Here is a 21,518-nt window from a genome sequence, read left to right on the forward strand (position 1 = left end):
TGAGGAGGTCACTGAAACCTGAAAAAAGGTATGTGCTGCGCATTTGGTTACAGTTCAAGGTTATTCCTTGAATGTGGTAAGTAAAAATGATCTGCTCCTTTCTTTTTTATTTTCCAAAATTGTGTACTAAGAGCTAAACTGTATTTTCATGGGAACTGATTTGCAGCTGTCTTTGGGCTACCTTAGGCATGTCTCTCACATTTCTATGGATGTGTTTGTAAAGATTGAGTCTGAAATTGGGACTAATAAAAATTTTATTTCAGGACAACTCTTTAACCTCTGTTATAGATGCTCAGGTTAAGAGGGGATTACATAAAATTCTGTTGCCTTCCTCATCATAGCTACATGGTGTGTACACAACTATACAATACTATAGAGATTTAGCATGCCTTACATATATAAATATGTACACATGCGTACATTTATATATGTGTGCACACACACCTGAAAAAGTCATTCATATCTGTCAAAAAAAAGGAATAAATGTGCAATCTTATATGCCACCTAATCACTACACACATTAACAGAAAAATGTGCTAGGCTAAAATATCAAGCAGAAAACACTTAAAATGTTTCCATTCCCTCTCAGTTCAGGTCATTTCCAGCAGGCCTGTCACAGAGCAGTATATACTGTGCAAACTTCCTCAAGAACTTATCATAGCCCTAGGTGGAGGTAGGAGGGGGTGAAGGCCATGAGTAAGACTTTTTTGAAAAATCAGAGTTAGGAATAGAGTGAGATAAGCAAGCAACTAGGATCTGAAGGGTGTGGCTCTGCAAGGGTGTGATCCTTGCATCGGGCATCCTAGGCCCTTGGCTTGTCTTACCCTCCTCTTGGTTCTATAAAATAAAATGATTTAGTAGTCTCTTCAGCAAAATGGTAGGAACTCTTCATAAGCACCAGATTCTCCATCATAAGGACCACAGTTTAACTCAATGTCTTCCCAAGAGGGTTGGTGAGAGTTTGGAGAGGTGCCTTTAATATGAAAACTGAATTTGCTTCAAAGGTTCCATGAACCGGCAAAAAATCCAAATAGAGATCTCTGCCGTAAAAATGAGCTTAGAACCAGGAAAAAGACTTTAGCAATGGGTTCGAGGAATTTGACATTTTAAGAACTGCATGTAAGTCTGAGATAAGAGGAAAGGTCTGTAAATCCAGCAATTCATGGAGTTAAGGAAGGAGGATACAAGTTAGGAGCCAGCCTGGGTGACTTGGTAAGAACTTGTCTCAAAATGAAAACAGAAAGGGTTGGGAATGTAGTTCAGTGGTAGAGCTACATTCCCTAGTTTCCATCACCAGTGCTTTAAAGAAATTGCATATGAATTCTGTGATTAATCTTCATTGATACCCAGTCAATCACTCCCATAATGCTAGTTTCAGGGAATGAGATGGCAACACAATTAAAGTTAGGGTGGTAAAAAGAACCCTATTCTTCATAATGAGGCTGATACCAAAACTGAAATTCTGTGTGAATTTCTGATAATCCTTCAATAGATTCTAATCCCTTAAAATTATGCTTTTAAGGGAGTTTTAAGGGAGGGAAGAATGAGGGTCCCATCTTGATGCTTAGGCATCATTACATTGACCACTCCCTTGTTGTAACATTTGGCATTTTAAGAAATTGCTTTACTGAGAATAACAATTTTCATGTAAACATATTAATTTTTTAAAATTTAAATTTGGCAAACAGCTCTGAATTGTTATGTAAGTGCCCCAGTTGACGAGAGTAGAGAGAGCTTGATAGGCTGTCAGAGGATTGTATTCCAAAGCAGCTTGCCCAATAGGAAGGGCAGCAACTCAGGCAAGGCCACCTGCCCTACATGATGAAGATGAATGGCAAAATGAACTTATGTGGAGTGAGAATGACACCACCAACTCATCTTATAGTTGGCATCCCATGACCTCTACTTCCTGTCACTCTGTACCATAGAGATCTGGGCAGCCATGCTTCATAAATTCACTCTTCTACATAAAAAGCCACACACACACACACAAAAGAATTATAATATTGTTAAAACGCATATACTACCCAAAGCAAGAAACAGATTTAATGCAATCTTTTTTTTTTTTTTTTTTTCCCGGTGGTGCTAGGGATTGAACTCAGGGCCTTGTGCATGCTAGGCAAGCACTCTACCAACTGAGCCATATCCCCAGTCCCCTTAATGTAATCTTTATCAAAATTCCAATGACATTCTTCATAGAGCTAAGAAAAACAATTCTAAAATTTGTTCATAGTCCCAAGTTATTATAGATCTAATGTAATAATCCCTATGAAAATTCCAGTGGTTGGTGCTTGGGTTAATTCATGCTTAGCATACATGAGACCCTGGGTTCAATCTCCAGTGCCAAAAAATAAAACAGGAAAGAAAAAAGAAGAGAAACTAATTCCAATAACACCTTCAAAGAAATAGGAAAAAACCTCTAAAATTCATATGGAACCACAAAGAACCCCCAAATATCCAGAACAATACTGAGAAAGAAAAACACAGTTGGAGGCATTGTACTTCCTGATTTAAAATCATATTACAAATCTGTAGTAATCAAAACACCACAGCACTGGCATAAAAACAAACAGACTGATGGAACAGAATTGAGAGTCCAGAAATAAATCCAAACATAAGTGATCAAATAATTTTTTGACCACAGCACCAATAAGACACAATGGGAAAAGAATAGTCTCTTTTGACCAAATTACGTTATGTGCATGTATGAGTATATTACAAATCTCACTACTATATATAATTAAAATGCACCAATTTAAAAAAATAGACTGAATAATGGTGCTGGGAAAACTGGGTTTCAAACACAAAATAATGAAATTGGACCCTTATCCTATAACATACGCAAATAAAAACTCATAATAGATAAAGACCTGTGCATAAAACCAGAAACTATCACAGTACAAAAGAGAATGTAGGGAAAAACCTCCTTGTCATTGGCCTCAACAATGATTTTTTAGCTCAAGCTCAAGGTCCTAAAGCAAAAGTGAATAAATGTGACTAAACAAGATAAAAAGCTTCTGCACAGCAATCAAGAAAGTGAAAATGCAACCTACAGGGTGGGAAAAAATATTTTCCAACCACATATGTGATATGAAGTTAATATGCAAAATGTGTAAGGAAGACTCACAACTCAATAACAGAATGATAAATAACTTCGTTAAAAAAAAATGGACAAAGTATCTGAACAGACATTTCTCCAAAGAAGACATAAAAATGGTCAACAGATACATAGAAAGGTGCTCAACATCACTAATCAGAGAAATGCAAATTAAAATCACCATGAAATATCACCGCATACTTTTAAGATGGCTCTTATCAACAAGATGAGAGTTAACAAATCACTGGCAAGGGTGTGAAGCAAAAGGAACCCTAGGACGCCGTTGATGGGAGCATGTCTTGATCTAGCAATCATGGAAAATAGCAAGGAGATTCCTAAGAAATTAAAAACAGAACTACTGTTTGACCCAGCAATTCCTCTTCTGGGATGTCAAAGAATACAAAATTGAAGGAATGAAAGATGAACAGTACATGGAGAGCTAATGTACAGCATGAGGACTATAGTTAATAACATTGTGATGTATTAGGGACTTCTGGTAAGTGTATTTTAGCTATTCCTGTCACGAAAAAGTAACAATGTGAGATAATAGAAATGTTCATCTGTTTTCACTATCAAAACCATTTTACTATCTAGGTTTCCAAACATCAAGTTGCAAACCTCAAGTATAACCAATAAATATTTCTTTAAAAAAATAGAAATAAAATTAAGACTTCAATTTTAAAATGCCTTATTATTAAGATAAGGTCTTATCTTAATTAGAATATAAACACACATGCACATTCCCATGTACCCACATACACACTGGAAGACTCTAAAATACTAAGAGTAACTATCTCTCAATTGTAAAATTATGGATGATCCATGTTTTTGCCTTCATATTTTTCTTCACCATCTGAATTCTTTATAATGAAGATATAATTACTTATATAATTATAAAATAGAATATTTGTTTAAATAGAAATGTACACAACTAGGTTGTATCTGGGACATTTTTAAGAAGAGATACAAAAAATAAAAAATTAGTACAGTACCCATGACTGAAGAAAATGTTACCACATAAATTGAATGTGACATAAACTCTAATAGCAAAGAGCAATAAAGAACCACAAACAAAATAATATATCCTTATGTAAAGTTCTTTTATTTTCCTTATGTTAAGCTCTGTTTCTTTCCTTTATTTTTGCTGTATTTAAAAAGAACCTACCAGAGAAACATATTTTAAATCATTTAGCCTGTCAAGTAAATTAGGCCATCAATAAGGATATTTTAGGGAAAAAAAGAAGAATGTTCACAAAATCCAAGCTTATAAACTACATCTACAACATCTGTAGTCTCCTGTTTAGGAATACAATTCATTATGTCAGGAGTTGAGAATGCAGAATACAATTTTCTTTTTTAAGAAACACAGTGATAAGGCATAATGGCCAGTGCACAAATCTACTTAATCCTAATATACGTGAAGCATAGAACCTACTGAAATCCAATTACTATGCAGAACAGTTTCTATATGGAAAATCATATCAAAACTGTACTGGAGGCCAGAAATATACCTCTCTAGCTACGTTGGGGATCACAATTGTGCCTCGTACTCTAGTTTTTGTAGTAGGAAGATAGATTCTCCCATTCTGACTCTGGTTGTTGCTTCTGCAGTTTGTGAGCCTGGAAAGGTGTGAGTGGCAGAGAGGTAACTTCAGACTGGCAAGAGTCTTAAAATCTGGGTGAAGGTGAGGACACCCTATCAGTGTCATCTTACCAGACACCCTTCTGCATCCCTGTTTGTTCCCAAATCATCCCCTTCCTTTTATCCCAGCAGTCTTGGGGCTGTACCTTTCATTACCAGCATCCAGGGTTTACCACCAGGCTATCTCTTTTCCCTTGTTCATACATAACAGAACAGTGTCTCAGTGTCCCTCTATCTTCCTGATACAGAAATTAAGCACCCACAAGTGCCCTCCTGAACATTTTGTTCACTGGCTTTTTTTTTTTCAATGGAGGGACAGGAAACAGGAATTAAAATAATCCCCCTTCCCATTTCTCTCCCTACTCTATTTTTACCCAAACCTACTAGGAAAGCTGGGTCTTTGGGTGTACAAATAAGGCAGAGTCAGGCTCCTTTTCAAAACCAACTTCAATTGACTTTCAACATTCTATGAGCTAAACAACTGTAATCTATAAAAGAGGATAAAAGGCAGACTATGAGAAAAAAACGAATGTGTCTGGGATGAGGGCAACTGATTCAATTCAAATGAGACTAAAGATGCTATCACAAAATACCTCGGTATCCCTGGAAAAATGCAGTGGGACATCCCACAGGTTACTGTGTTTTCTCCCTTCTGGATTTCTACTTCCTGGATCACAGGTAATCTAGGTACAGGGAGATTGCCCAAAACTACTGAGGGACAAAGAATTTCTGTGGCCTTCACACTGCATCCTGGGCATTCATTCCCTGGTGGCCCTTTGTACATAAGGGTCAGACTAAAATGATACAAAAAATGTCCTGTACTCATTTACATTATGACTCCTACTAAGGACCCCTCACTTCTATTTCACAGAGAAGTGGCATAATGCAATTCTATCACATACACACACACACAGAGCAACTAAACTGATCCTAAATTGAAAATGAAGGAAAAGTACAAAGTGAAATGTACTTAAGCATGTCTTTCCCTTCAATTTTACTCTTCTTTGACCTCTCTCTCATGAAAGGGGCAAAAGTCAGAGAGGAACTACCTAACAAAATGAGATGATGAACTGGCCTGTCTGTGACAAAGAAGCTGGCTCTGAGCTGCAGGCAGTGGTCTGTGATCCTACAAACGCATCCTGACTAACTCATGCACTCAGGAAACACACTTACACTTCCCAGTAATGGGTTTTCACAACCAACTAGTTTGTCACCCTCGTCAATTCCTTTTCTGAATCCCTCCTGTCCCATTGTGCCTGTACCCTACACACTTACAGCCCCCAAGGACAATCTTGGCAGACCACCCTCAATCTTTCTAAAACTTTCCTCCCTTTTTCCTAGTCCTCATTCAAAGCTTCCCGAGCGCTCAGGGCAGTGTTCAGTATTATTTTTAATAGCTGATTACAGCAATTCACACCAAGGAGTGAATAAGGTTTAATGGAGGGTTTATTTCTATTTTTAAAACAATTTCTAATGGAAGGGGAAAGTTGCTATGGATATTTGAACTGGGCCTTCGGGGCTCCAAGCCTCCTCTAGTTCACAAGAGCTCCTAATTAAAGGTTTCACTAATTTGACCTCCAGGAGAACGAAAAGCCCTTGAGATGCATTCACCTCCTCAGTCACTCCAAGAACTTCTGAGTCCTCCAAAGAAAAGTAATGGAGGGAAGAAAATGAAGGAGAAGAAAACCTTTGTTCTCTCAGTTCTCACAGTACAATGAAGTGGATGTTATTCCCTTGATCATTACTGCTGGGAGAGGTCAAGTCCCATTATGAATCATTCGTGTGTGTGTGTGTGTGTGTGTGTGTGTGTGTGTACATATGTTTATATATATGCATATATATAAACATATATATACATATATAAACATAAACATATATATGCATATATATAAACATATATCATATGATATGTACCAAATAACATAACATATATGCATATGATATGTACCAAATATACCTATGTGCAAGGTATCAAATCATGCAACTGATTTCATTACACTATCAAGTGAATGCTGCTGCTGCTTATAAAATGGAGTGAATATCTTATGCTAAATTGCTTTTGCAACCATCAGTTAAATTCACTTTCTACCATTTAAAAAAGAAAATAACGTGCAATTTACTTACCTAGTTAGCTATTTATAGTAATAATCCCCATTCATAAATGAGATTAGTATCTAATGAAAAAAGACAAACTTCCAAGTGTCTTATCCCCACATAGGCTCTACCTCAGCCTTCAGCATATGAATCACCAGAACTACAATTTCCTCTGAGTTCTACAAAACCAGGGCTACTGATTTCTTCAGGAGGCATCAAGAAATGTGCTCCTGCCAATTGGCAAATGCAGCTTTCAATCAGCCACCTGAATTATTTTTGGAAATCTGGAGGCAACACTAATTCCAAAAACCATGATGCCAAGTCAACAGGAAAATTACAGGAATTGTGAATCAAGTTCACAGACTGTGGTCTTCAGTTTTTCTTGAGAGATGCTTCTGAAAGAAGGACTGAGTGAAACTTTGATATTTACATCAAGTCACAACCAAGAGGCAGGTTTGCAAAATCAATTGTGCAGCTTTTATACTCAGTGCACATTTACCACATATGTCCTTTATTACACAGTGGAAAACCATTAAATGCACAGTAGTTTTGCCAAGTGGCATTATGCATTTAACAGCTTTATTCATTTAACAGCTCCAACTCTCATTATATTTTGCCATGTGGTACATGGGATTTTATGCATTTAACAGTTTAAGAAGGCTCTACGGTGTTTTCTTTTCATGTATTTCATACTATGGTTGGACATCACATCTTAGCAAAATGTATTTCACTGATTTCATTGATGGAGAGAGTCAGCGTAATCTGGAAAAATGACTATATTGAAATTGAAAAGGGAAACAAACATTGCGATCCTCTTCAAGTTCCCCGATAGTCTTCTCCTCTCCCTTCATTAACATCTGAAAATAAGTCAGGTTTCTGCAAAACTGCAAGCAAAAAAGGCTAACCCTAAAACAATGCAATTAGTCTAAATATACTATTTCTCATTTTTAAAATAGTATTTATTGAACACCTTTTTGCTAAATAGAAATCTAATATTCAGTAACTTTCTCTACACACCAAAAGATCTGTTAGGGAGATGATGAGCAATTTTACCATTTACATATGTAGGGATAAAAACATTTGTCATACAAAGCCACAAAGGAAATCAAGTTCAAAATCAAAGGCATCTCAAGATTATGCCTTAACTATCTTTTGTTTCCTTCACCATATATTAATGGTTTATCTTAGGGATTAAAAAGTGAGCTCCTCAAACTAACCTAGGATTCTAGGAACAGGCAGTAGTTGCCCCTTTAAACAAATTGAAGCAGATAGTAGATCCCGTCAACTGTTGCTGCTTTCAGAAATGAAAAACCTAAGCATCTGTCTGCTCATTTCCCCTGAGCATTACATTCCCCACAATCCCAACACCCTGAAAAATTTTACTGGATAAGCTTCTATGTTTTTCTGTTAAAAGATTTTAGCACTTACTCTGGATCCCTCCACGTGTGTTTTCTCCTGGAAAAACAACTGTATTCTGTACATAAAAGGAACACCTGACAATCACAACATGTCTCTGGGGCTGGGGAAAGTGGTTATTATAGCCAAGTCAGCCCTTTCCCTATGGGAAAAAGAAAGGTGATGAGACCTGGCTAAACTCGGTCTCCAGGAACGTACTGTTATGTTCATTTAGGGTTTTGTTAAAAAAGAAAGAAAGAAAAAATAATAAAGAAAAGAAAATTGTAAAAAAAAAAAAAAAAAAAAAAAAAAAAAAAAAAAAAAAAACCCAAACAGAAAGGTAGAATAAAAGAAAAAAAAAAAAAAAAAAAAAAGGTGCATAGCTGTGCTTAGAATAAGGGGACAAATCACTCAAGACTGATTCTTGAAGTTAAAAAATCCTTTAAAATAAAAAGGCTGGGTTTGAGCTTAATCTGTATTTGAACTCCAGTGGGAGTAGAAGCAAACGGAAGAACAAGAGGCAGAACATGACAGGTTCCCTGGGGATTATTATTGTTATTATTATTATAGGAACAGATGTATTTTTATTGGTGGGAGGAGGAGAAAGGTCTAATTCCAGCCCTCAATTTTGCTCTTTTAAAAACCACTCACCTGACTTTTATTTGCAGCCACTTTGGCGAACAGGGCTTGGGACACCTTGGCCCTTTTCATCTCTTGTTGGATCTCGTCATAAATGGCAGCTGTGATGTTGACGTTGGCGCCGTCCACCTTAATAGGGAGGTCTGTTGTCGGTGTCGAGGTTTTGGCCTACCAAGAGACCATGAAAATAATAATTTAAAAGTGCTGCATTCAGCCCAGCCATCTGTGCAGAAATTATCAAAGGATTTCAGTCAGCTGATGCCAAACTGCATTAGCTACAGAGGGACACTTCCTGTCCATTATTCTAATCAGGTTAATTGTGATTGGAAATAATTGCAGTGCATTCCTATAGGACATGCAGAATCCTGTCAACTCTGTTCTCTCCCTTACAGTATCCTAGATGGTTCCCAGGTAGGATGGCAACCCTGGGCATCAAATATATGCAATCATCTATTGCACAACGAACATGCAGAAAACACACACCTTTTTCTTTCTAAAAATGGCACACCTTGCAGGAAGAGCCAATTCTTCCAGAAAAAATGAGTAAATGGGTAGAGGTCTCTAAATAATAAATTATTACTCAATTTAATGCACTCCCTTGAGTCTCTCTCATTCTTTATTAAAGCTTTACGTATGTCATTTGAGTACGTATGGTTTCCCATCATTATCATCATTATGCTACCCAGACAGTCACCTAATTTCACCTAGGAAATCAGTGGAAATGAAACAAAATTTCATTTCATAAAACTAGGCTTCAGAATGCCTTTGATGTGCCGTTTTCATTTTCTTAAACTCATATTGCAGTTTTATGTATTCTGCTGTGCTCGTTTTAATTGAATGATTTCCCATCAGCTTCAGAGACAAATGAAGGACAATTCAGAAGGTGTCTGTACTTCGTGGGGTTAGGAAAATCCTAAAACATTGCAATCTACTTGAGTCAAAAGACTGTGAGAGGATTTGCTTAGTCTGGGCCCTAAAATGCTTTGTGGGTATCTAATGAGACACCTGAGTCATCATCTTAGAACCCCTGGCAGCAGGAATCCAGGACAAGTTGGACCTTATCCTTGGTCACATGAATGGCTCTTAACTATTTTCTTTCTTTTGGGATGCCTTCACCCTAGAATCTCAAACCAATGGAGCTGCCTCCAAATCACAACTTTCCCTCTGTGGATGCCCTGTGAGCCCTCCACTAGGCCGAGCAGCATGCTGGTTGGGAGAAAGATGGGGCGTGTAGTCTGGACACCATGCAATCATTTGCAAGGGTGTGTTGAAGCCACACTCAAGGCCCTAGGTTTTCATGAAGGTTTTGCTCACCAAGAGTGCTCAGGGGCTTCTGTCATTCTCCTTTGGTCTCCCTGTCTCATACTATTTTCTAGTTACTGCCAAGTAATTGTAAGTATAATGTATGGGATTCTCTTTGTGTGCCAGGCATTCTACAAAGTGTTTTAGTTTTGTTATCTCATTTAATTCTTGTAAGAATCCAATAAGTTAGGCATCATCATTTTCATTTTGCAGATGAAGAAATTGAAATAAATGAGGATGTTTAACTTGCCAAAGGACATGCAGCAGTCAATGAATGAACCACATCCTGAATGAAATCTTTCAGACTCTGAAGCAAAGGTTGGGACCACTGTGCTACACTGCTTCCCAAATCCCCAGTTCACATGGAGTGCTGGGCTTACAGGTATCCTCTTCCCTGCAGGTATGGGACCATCTCATAATAATACAATCCTTTGTAAGTTTTTCAAGTAACTCCTTTTCTTCTCAAATTTTCTAATTAACCTACAGTGCTTTCCCTTTTAAGTGAATATTTTAGCAAATAATTTCTGCATTTCTCAACTGTTTTCATTAGCTTCCCCACCACTCTCCTCTTACTTGACTAGTCAAATCTTCTCTAGAACTCCAAGGGCTAAAACAAAAAATCCCTTGAGTTACTACAATATACTGTTAAGAATCCAGGTTCTAGAATCAGAGTAATTGAAGTTCAAATGCTAACTCTACCACTTAGCCACGTGACCTTATGCAAGTTATTTCACCATACAGACCTGTTTCCTCATCTGTAAAATGGAATCAACAGCACAAAAGAGTGATGACAGAATTCATGCAAAATGTTTACAATACTTGATACATGGGTACTTAACAAATGATCATTCTTAACCTTGTATGAATGTTTTGTTATTATTAAGTATACTGAGCAATAGTAGCCAATTGAAGAATTATAAGAAAAGACTCAGGAGGCTTAATTCCAAATTTGAAATTTCTTCAATTTGTTGTTAAACGACTAATAAAGTTTTGGTGGAGTCAGAAAAATAATCCACATAAGGTCACCTGAGAGTATGAGCTGCTGACTCACACCAAAGGTTGTCAGTGGCTACACCCCTATGCTGTTCTCAAAATAAAATCTTTATAATACAATGGATCTTTAATATTCAGATATGTCTGTGAAGAATTTTAAGCAAGTGGGTATTCATGAAATATTTTAAAAGACTTTAATATCTTTAATTCCGTGACTATACTGTTTGAATATTTCATATTTATTTTCTGAAATCTCAAAACCTTGAAACTGAATGATCAATTTCCTACATTGATCCCTAAAGTGCTCCTTTGTCTAGGAATTTTCAAGATGGGATTCTGTTGAAAAATAGCAAAATACTGTCACTAATTGTGTGGCCTTGTAAGTTTGGTCAGGCTCAGAAAGCTATCAAGTCTTTGGAAAGGTGCCTAAGAGAGAATTTTGCTTAAAAAAAAAAAAAATTGCAAAGAAGCTAAAAAAAAAAAAAAAAAAAAACAAGATCTGTGCTATTTTCTAACAAGTGGAAGTGATTTTCCAAGACGAGCATTAGGTGAACATGAGTCTGGCTAGGGTCACCAATAATAATTTAATGGGTTTCAAAAGTGGCAAAAATACTGGTAAATTTCACAGAAGTAAATATTAGTGCAAATTAACAACTTGCCCAACTTAATAGCTCAATATTTAAGTCCCAAATTTAAAAAAATAAATAAATAAGAAGGTTTGGTTATGTTCATCCAAAGTAAGCAGTCAAGGGACTTATTTTTGGTTGAACAGTAACTAAACTCATAATTCACTAAAGACTAAAGTGTAAATAATACCATTGGGCAATTCATGATATAAAATGAGCTTAAATTAAAAATCTATTGCACAGTGAAAAATATAAAAAGTCAAAATGTGTGAAAAAATTGATGTATTTGAAAAAATTCAACTATTTCTACTAGAGTAAAATTCTGATTCTATGTTAACCAGCTCCTTGGAATTTATCAAAAAACAAACTCATTAACAACAAAAACAAAAACAAAAACCCTATTGTATCTAAGCAAAACAATCTTTAGTTTTTGAAGAACCCAATTTTCACTTTTGTATAACTGTGTACATGTTAAATATTAGTCCTCAAAGCCACCATTAGACAGAACTTGCAAAAATCCTAGCAATAGTGAATGGGATGACTCTATCATAAATCGATTTGGTAAAAGCTTAGAGGAAATAGGGACTAGACTAGAGATGAGCAGGCTCAGATCTGAGTTGGCAATGATCCTTGGCTACCTTGGGGTAGGAGCTTTAAAGTGCACTACCTTAAGACATGTCTACATCTTCAGCAGGGCCTAAGCACAGAGTACTTCAAAAGTGTGAGAGAAAGAATGGAAGTCACCAAATCCTATGAGATCATCCCAGGAAGGAAAATAATTAAGGCCTACCTTTCCCCTGTCATTTTGTATGGGACCTTTGAGTGATACACCCACTGTTCTGATCTAGCCTCTGTATTTGCATGCCTTCCTTACACATAGGTGTTTCCCAGTTTGTACTTTTTGAACTGCATACTTTTTGAATTGCCTAAAGCAGTACTTGAACTACTCTCTGCCCTCTGTCCTTAACCACCCCCCCACCCCATTTAAATAAACATATAATTTAAGGAAAACAATGGTCTTGCCATACAAACTCAACTTCCCTACCCCTTTCATCCAAAACTAACCAGTTATGTACAGACAATCTAGAGTCTACCCCTCCACCTGTACCTGCCTACACCATCCACCCACCATGTTTGTAAGAATGGGACTTTTCTAAAGGGATGGAAATGGCATACCAAATAGTGTGGGATTACCACTAGTACATGGCCAGAGGTCATATCCTTTGGCCAACATATTTAGTGGCTTAAGAAATCCTTGAATGATGTCACTGGGTAGTTCTTAAAGAAAAACACAACATCAATGAAGCAAGATGTTTCCAAGTAAAAAGTGAGTGGAGCAAATCTCTCACCTGAGGGGTTCGGGAGGAGCTGGGACTGCTAGAGGCCGATGAGACCATGCTCACGTTGGGGTTCATGCTCCGCTCCCGCTCATCCTGGTAAATGCGATCCCGCTCCACTTCCGGAAGATTGAGGAAATTCTGCATGGCCCTCAGATTCACTAAAAGAGACTGAGAGGCTGTCCTAGGGTCTTCTTCCTTACGCAGAATCTCGGACAACAATCCCTGATTAAATTGGAAAAAAAAAAAAATAGGTTGAGTTATATCTGCAAGTGTGTGTATTTCCATCTTCCGCCCTGCTCCTCTTTGGTGTGACCAGCTGCCTGTGATGTCAGGAACCTTCGTCTAATTCCTTAGGGTTCTCCAGGCAGAAAGATCTTGTGGGGATGTGCTTGGCTTCCAGGGCCTGTATCTTATTTTAGGACCATTCTATTCTGACACTTCATCCTCACTGTAATAATCATCGATGCACAGAGATGCCACCTAGCAAGGTAGGCGCTTGGGATGAATTGTGAAACTGCAATTACCACCAGGTGCCTCCTACAAGTATTTCAGGAACTGTTAGAACTCTCTCTGCTTGAAACTGGGAACACTTGGCAGTCCTGCTCAGCTTTACAAATCTGCCAAGTTTGGTAAATTTAGTTCCGACATTTAAACAGCATGGGAGATTTACATCGATTTAAAAAAAAAAAAAATTGGCTGAATTTCTGTGTGACCGGCCACTGTTTTCAATATAGATGTTTCTTATGGTGAGAGAGAGAGAGAGAGAGAGAGAGAGAGAGAGAGAGAAAGTGGCTATAACTTGTGTTAATCCTCTGATAACTTCCCAGTTCACATACACACACAATAGTTATCCTTGCATATGTACTAAAGGGCATCTAAACCTTTTTATGGGATGCCCTCATGGGGGAAGCCCTAATTCCACCATTAAAGCAATGAAAATGTGGTCACATACAGTGAGGAAACAGAGCACACTTTAATTGCAGTTGTGTATAGAATACCATGGTGGGCTCAGATACTTTGAGTGTGTGACTCATACAAATAGCAAGCTTTAAGTAGGAAATTAGTGTTTTTGCATGCTCTAAGGATAGAGAAGTCACAAAGAAAAGTAAAATGTTGCCAAGACTAAAGTAACATGGACTCAGAGCAGAAGACCTAAGTTGGAACATTATAGCATTTTGGGCAGATGCAGAACCACTTCCATTCTGCACACTTGTTGGATTATCATAAAGGCATCATTTTATGTTCCCAGCTAATATCCCTTCTCAGGACAGTATGAGATCAGGGTTTAGGACCATCCCCCAGGAAGAGCTGAGATGTTAATCCTATATATTAGAACAGATGGGGCAACCCCAAATCATAGAAAGTCACTTCTATAAACTGTAGTAAAGTGGTACTGATGCCAAAGACATGTCTACTGAGATGAATTAATGTCAAGGCAACACTATCAGATTTCTAGCACATGACTTAAACAGTAAAGGGCATCAGATGCAAGGGGAATATGTAATCTCTGGTTGGCCAGAAATCTACAGGGTAAGATAAACATTTTGAAATAAAGTAATTCATTATAATAGAGTGAAGCAAATGCCTCTTATAGGATGGTCCATCAAGCAGTTATCATCACTGTGAGGAAGTAATCACTCCTCAAAACATCACATAAGACAATTTATACTATAAGGAACTAATAGTGACATGCCATCTCATAGTTCTACAACTTGGATGTCATGTTACTTTGGTTAGAGGAGGACTCCTTAATATTTTAGAGAAATCATACACAATCATGGCTAGAGAGCACTCTGCATATGTTTGTGGGGGATGTGCACATGTGCATGCATTACACACAGGGAGATCAGAATGAGAATAAGAATAAAATATGTCACACAAAGAAGCTAGAAGAAATGCTATTGTGTGTGTTCCTATGTGTGTGCTTGCGAGTGTGTGCATGCTCATGTATGCTCAAGGAAAGAACAAGACAGGATATGTACATAAAAAATACCCTACTGGTAAAATGATTCTAAGAAAAAACAGATTGCTTTTCATGCTTTTAGAAGCAACAAGTAAGACATTTGTCTTCCAGAAAATGTTATGCAATCTATGAATTGATTCTCTTTCCGAAATTAAGTCAGTCTGCCTTAAGTTATCCTACTTTCTACTTGCACTGAGCAACCTGAAATATTCATAATGGATTTGTTTCAAGGCACACACACAAAAAAATCTCTAAATTAATATGTGCAGAGAAGCAAATGGGAAGGGGATTTGAAATCACTACCAAATTCCAGTAAGACACTAAGATTGGTAGTTTCTGAGCTTTCTTTAATAATGAACAATGTATAAAAAGAATGAGTTGGTCTTCCTCTCCCTTCTCCTCCCCACCCTTCCTCCATTGGAACTAACTTTAGCATTTTAATAAATCTCAAAATACTAAAATTAGGAGGAGTTTGAGGATCAACATGGATATATTCTTTAAGATAGCTATTATGATTATAATTCAACTTATTGCAAAGGCAAAGTTTAACTTATTCTTCCTCCATGAACTTATTTTACAAGTTATAGTGTATCCTACTATAAAAATTTTTTCAAACAAAATAATGACATAACAAAAATTATTGTTCTAGTGGCTTAAGATTATGTTTATTGACTCCTCATCAATAAAAAGATTATTCAAAAGCACAGTGTTTTTGTTTAAAATTTTTTTCTTTTGCTTTGAAACTGTTTAGATCCTTCCTTTAACTTTTTCACAGGATTGACAAACTTACGGGGAAATTAATCCATCTCTAAGAAAAATGCAGACAAAGCACCCTGAGAATGAATGCTTGTCAGCATCCTTTCCAAAATGAAAGAGCCACAATATTTGTATTTTAAGTGGCTGGTGGAATACTCTGCTGCCTCTGGTTAATTTGCCTAATTACAGATAAAGTCTCAAACCGACAAGGTGGCCAGTGCCACCTCTGTATATCACCTCCAGAGAATTAGAACACTGTACCAAATTATTCACTTAAACTCTCATTTGAGTAGCCATGATCCCGAAGTGGATTCTTTTTTACCTCAAACATTTTCAATAGCAAGTGGCTTACTAGTGAGCACAAAAAGTGCTTTTGTGGTTTTGTTCAGTCTTTTTCACTTTGATTATTTATGTGCTTTTAACTATCTTAAACTATGATTTTTAAAAATGTAGTCCGTACTCCGCAGGCTCAGAATTTATTGAAGTGAATTTAGTTAGTTGAAAATCATAGGAGGGTGGGGGTGGTAGTGGGGAGGGAATCACAAGAAAGTCTATAGCCTAACTCGCATATACCACAAATCACCCCATCTCATTTTCAAGAAAAGTAAATGTTTATCATATTGAAACTGTCTCAAATAGAACATAAATTAATAATTTATCTCACATAAATATTTCCAAAGCCCTTGCTACTATGTCATCTGGCATTTTAATTATCAGCCAGCCAGGCAGGAGGTGTCACTTGGACATGGCCATTATGCAGCCTGAGACACCGAAAATGTGGTATGGCACCTGGGCACTGAAAAAAGATGTACTTTTATGAATAGAAAGGTCATGAATATTGAGAATGTGCAAATGGAGGGAAATTAATAAATTAACCAGGATATTGCTTATTAAACTTTCATATCAGTAATCATATTAAAACATATTACAAGTACTGAGTAAAGTGGCCATTAAATATTTTCTTCCTTGTAGGCAACAGAGCCTTCTCCAGGGAGTCATAACAATTTCCTCCATGGTGTTAGCTGAGGTTATGTAAGATCATGAAACATGGTAAATGCAAGGAGCAGAAAGAAGATTGGCACAAGGGGAGACCCTCCAAAAAAGTTCTTGGGATAAAAGTCAAAGGAAAAAGAAAAGAGTCAGGCAAAGAGAACCTCAAATTGGTCTTTTCCCTGTTCTATTAGTGGAGAATTTTGCAAGCTTCATATCATTTCCAGCACCAGCAAAGAACATACAAGTTTGGCAGCATACTCATTAAAATCAAAATAATTCCAAGTACAAAATGCAACAGAACAATAAAATGCAATCCAACTTGCTTGCTAACATGGGCCATCTTCACACACAAAGAATTTGAGTTAATTTTCTAAATGAAAAATTCACATCCTTAATTTTCTGGTATTTTAAAATATCTTTATAACACATTAAATGACCTTACATTTTCTAAATCTGTTCTTTCTGCTGATGTACTTTCAATTTCCTTACTTCTTCAGTAATTTACATAGTTCGTCCCAAATTGTTAGTGTGCATGATATATGCTAATACTCAAACAAGTTTGGGAAACATTACCATAACTGGTTCTATAAAATTTGCTTCCAAGTTTCTTCACTAGCCCTTGTCACCTTCTCTGAAATGGCTGATAAAACAGTTTTGATGGGCCTTTAATACTGCAAGAGAACACATTCAAACCCAGAGCAAATTCCAGGAATGCTGAGCCTGAATCCCTCAGAGGTCCCCAGGCCACTCCAGGGCTGGCTGCAAAAATTAAAGTCATTACTGACTAAATTTTAGCAGATATCCTTTCATGGTTCTCAAATATTTGCTGCTTCTCTAGGGCTGGGATATATCTCTCACAGAAAATCGAGGAGGACTCTAAACCCAATATCTACCATTGATTATCTTGGAAACCCCTACATTCAATACACTTAGTCTCAAAGAATGACAGATCATGCCATTAATTAAGTTCTTACTTATGGTACAAAACCCTGAGAGGGATGAGAAGATTAATAAGAAATGGATTCTGCTCCCAAAAAGTTGAGTATGTGGTGGGGGGAAGGTTTTACGGTAGTACCATGGAAAGACAACGTGTCATAACCATGAGATAAAACCAGAACCATCTCGGTTCAAAGAAGGAAGAAAGCACTTCCAACAGCAGGGCCCAGGGAAATCTTTTTGGAAGAGGTGAGATATAACTTAGCTGGGACTTTAAAATGCAAGCAATGCCTGGGTAAAGAGAAAATGGCGAGACCAAGCAAAGGGGAAGGCAAGGGACCCACAGCAACAAAACATTTGAGGAAAAAGAAGGAGCAAGCCTTTTTCAGAATATTAAGAGAAATCTGTTTCTTTAAAGCTTAAAAATAATAAGTACAAAAACTGACAAAGTGATAGAAGACATTCTGAAGTGAAAATAATACAGTCCATGTTAATATAATTCTGAACTACTGGAGTATATACAAGCTAACCATCAAACATTACCCCCCAAAATGAAGTGATATTAGATAATCTGTTCAGCCTTTTTGTCACCTGCAACAAATTAGGCTTTCAATATGCAAAACATCTTCCTTCCAGAAAAACAAATGATCATGATTCCACTTAATTGTAATTTAATGAGGCATAATTTATTTTTTAAAGTGATATACACCAGGTGTGTACAGAGGAAAGTGGCCCAGCCAAGCCCCAGTGCTTCTCTTTGAAAAAGAATCAAACTAGCTGGAGACTGTTTTCATTTCTATAAATTATGTTTCGGTTTGTGGCAGTTGGAGTGGGAGATAAAAAGGGTAACTTGCAATGTTCACTTATTATAACATGTACCTTTGAGGTAACTCAATCCAAAAAAAAAAAAAAAAAAAAAAATCTTATCATATAAAGCAAATAGTCTAAAATTGTTGAGTTCTAATCTGAATAAAGGTAGACATTAAAATAGCACATAAACCCCAAAGAGAGTTTATATGTACTGCCAATGACTATGCTAAAAGTAAAATAATATACTTAGCTCTTCTTTAGAAACACTTAAGCTGGTAATAATAGAGAAAATAAGTCCTACCCATTCATATTTATTAATTCTGGGACATGTGAATAAATTACATAAGGTATTTAATGACAATTCTCTTCAGAAATCAAATTGCATCTCTTTACAGATACAAGGCTCAAAAATTTATTATATAGTTGTGAGTCTGAAAATGTATTTGAGTTCATAATTACATACTGCTTGAAACAAATGGTATCATACATAACCAACCAGCAAGGCTTAAAAACCACATATACTCCCTTTTTGCAGATTTGGGCACTTAAACATGGGCCAACCCTCCATCCTGCCCCTAAGTATAACCTGCCTAACATATATTTTCCTTGGAGTGCAAATAAGAATAAAGGAAGGAAGGGAGGAAGGGAGGGAAGTAGGGAGAAAAGAAAGACAGATCCCTTCCACATTCCTCATATTTCACTCTCCCCTTTCATGCTTACTTGTTAACCTTAATTTTCATGAACTGGAATTTGTCCAGATGACATGACAGCAAAAAAACTGGTATCCTCTTAAGAAGCCAGGTAATGCCAAATTCCCAGCCTAATTGCATAAAATGAACTCTCACATTTTGGTGGTTAATTCAGACTTAGTGGAAGCAGTGAGGTCAGTGGCACAGCTATAGAGCCTACTGGTATCCTACCACCTGAAACTGACGTAACAAAATCGCTTCCCTCTTAATCTTCAGTCTCATTTCCTTCTAGATACTCCTGAGGCATTTTTCCCTCTGTTTGTGAATATAAACTGGTTTCCCTGGGTCCCATATTCATAATCTACAACCCCACTACAAATCTGGCTGCAGAAATTCATTTGTGTAATGCTAAAAATTCTCACCCCACCCCCTGCCCCCCAGAGCACTGCTTAGCCATGAAGCCTTTAGTACTTCGTCTGATTTGAATAAAAGGTATACAGGGCACAACAATGACAATTTGATTTTTATTATTAAAAATGATGTGTTAAATCCTCAAAGAAAATGTTGTTATTGCATTAGTTTAATAAAACCTCTCTTTTATTATAATATTTCTTTATTAGGAAAGACAGCCTATGCATGTGGCATTTTTGTAGGATGGGGTGGATAGAATTGAGTATCTACAGGGAATCAATGTACTCTGCAAATATAAATGCATATACAAAAGTAACACTTGCAGGCAAATGTTACTGTAGATATAAATTTTTCAAAGCGCTGAAAGACCAGGACATATGTGTACGTGTACCTCCACCCCAGTTAGGTATTCTTTCTCCCTCCTTTGGACAGAAATTGCACAAAAGCATTGATGCTCTCTCAGTTACAAGGCTTACTGTCTTTTATATTTGCCACCATAAAAGTCTTCTTCCTACAGTCATATCTTACAATTCTGGCAGGAGAATCTACACACTTCGCACTTAGTGATTAGTTGTTGATATATGGGAATATAGGGTTCTAAGAAGGCACTGAATGTTTAGTTTTACATTTCTGGGATGCAGAGTCCTATCTTGGCAGGCTACATATTGAAAGACTGACTCACATTATTCCCAAGAGCTTTCTATTCAGCCTATTGAACCATAATTGAAACTGAAATTTTGAGTCATGCAAACTGCTCTTTAAAACAAATATCCCATGTACCCCAAGTCTGCAATTTATTAAACAAAACACTTATCTCATAGACAGCCTTCTTCCCAGAGCATGAAATAAAACTTCACATGTGGAACCTGACACATCAGAACATAGTAAGCATGCAACACAAAGTGAACGGCTATAGCAGAACATGCTTGAAGCCAAAGCAGTCTGTGCTTTATTCCAGGCAATACCTTGTGCAAATCAGACTTGAGCTCGTACAATGGAGGATCTTGGCCAAAACCTAATTTCTGGCAAGTTAACTATTTTCAATCTACCTAATCTATGAAACAGTAGACATTCTTAGCTAAACAGTCCCATCTCATTTTCCTCCTTATCACTTCCTCCTCATTGTCTTTAAGAAGTGTTAGGTCCTGGAATGGGGGCTATGCACAATCTGAGTCAAATTTTCTAAACACATTAGCATCAAAAAGTGAAAGCAAACAGAGAAATGAACAGGTTCCCTTTGGAAACATTTTACCAGTGGTGTTCTCAGCTCTGGGCACATACATGGTTTCTACTCACACTTCAAGTACCTGGCACCAGGGCTGTTTCATTCACAAAGTTCTGGGCCCTGGTTATTCCTAGTTTCCATGAGTCTTCTGTGAAACAACTGTTGGCACCCTGCCCAAAAAATTTACTAGCTTTGGCTACTTTGTCAAAACATTGGCAAAAATAGTACTTCCCAAAAACAAAACAAATCAAAAAAATACATTTATTGAATATTTATATCTCAAATATATCATATGTCTTTAGATATAAGTAAAGCATTCTATTAGCAAGAGCTGATTGTCCTGAAATAGTTATAAAACATTATGCCTTCCTGCTGAAATATTTCTGCATTAACTTCAATTGCCTCCAGGGTCAAAAGCACCTGTTCTTACATAGCACATGGAACATATCACAGTACTTTCTACACCACAAAAGGATTTCTGGTTCAAAAGACTGTTTATTGCTCATACTGACTTGAAGAAGGGATTGTGTCTTTCCTCTGCCACTCTCTGATAGCAGAAATTATTAAGAAAAATTAGTTGTGAGTCTGAGCTTAAAATTCAGGCTTT

At 36.9% G+C, this 21,518-nt stretch overlaps 1 protein-coding gene across 3 annotated transcripts in view; it reads right to left on the reverse strand.

Moving 5' to 3' along the window:
* SATB2 (SATB homeobox 2) overlaps positions 1–21,518 on the reverse strand; it is a 175,204-nt gene that overhangs the window by 43,316 nt on the left and 110,370 nt on the right. For all 3 annotated transcript variants that reach the window (XM_079135527.1, XM_079135525.1, XM_079135526.1), the window contains 2 exons: positions 13,138–13,350; positions 8,880–9,035 (listed from right to left, as the gene is read on the reverse strand). In XM_079135527.1, coding sequence (XP_078991653.1) covers positions 8,880–9,035; positions 13,138–13,350 — 369 coding nt within the window. The remainder of the gene's footprint in view (positions 1–8,879; positions 9,036–13,137; positions 13,351–21,518) is intronic.

This window comes from Sciurus vulgaris (assembly GCF_902686455.1).
Source record: "Sciurus vulgaris genome assembly, chromosome: 3".
Taxonomy (NCBI): domain Eukaryota; kingdom Metazoa; phylum Chordata; class Mammalia; order Rodentia; family Sciuridae; genus Sciurus; species Sciurus vulgaris.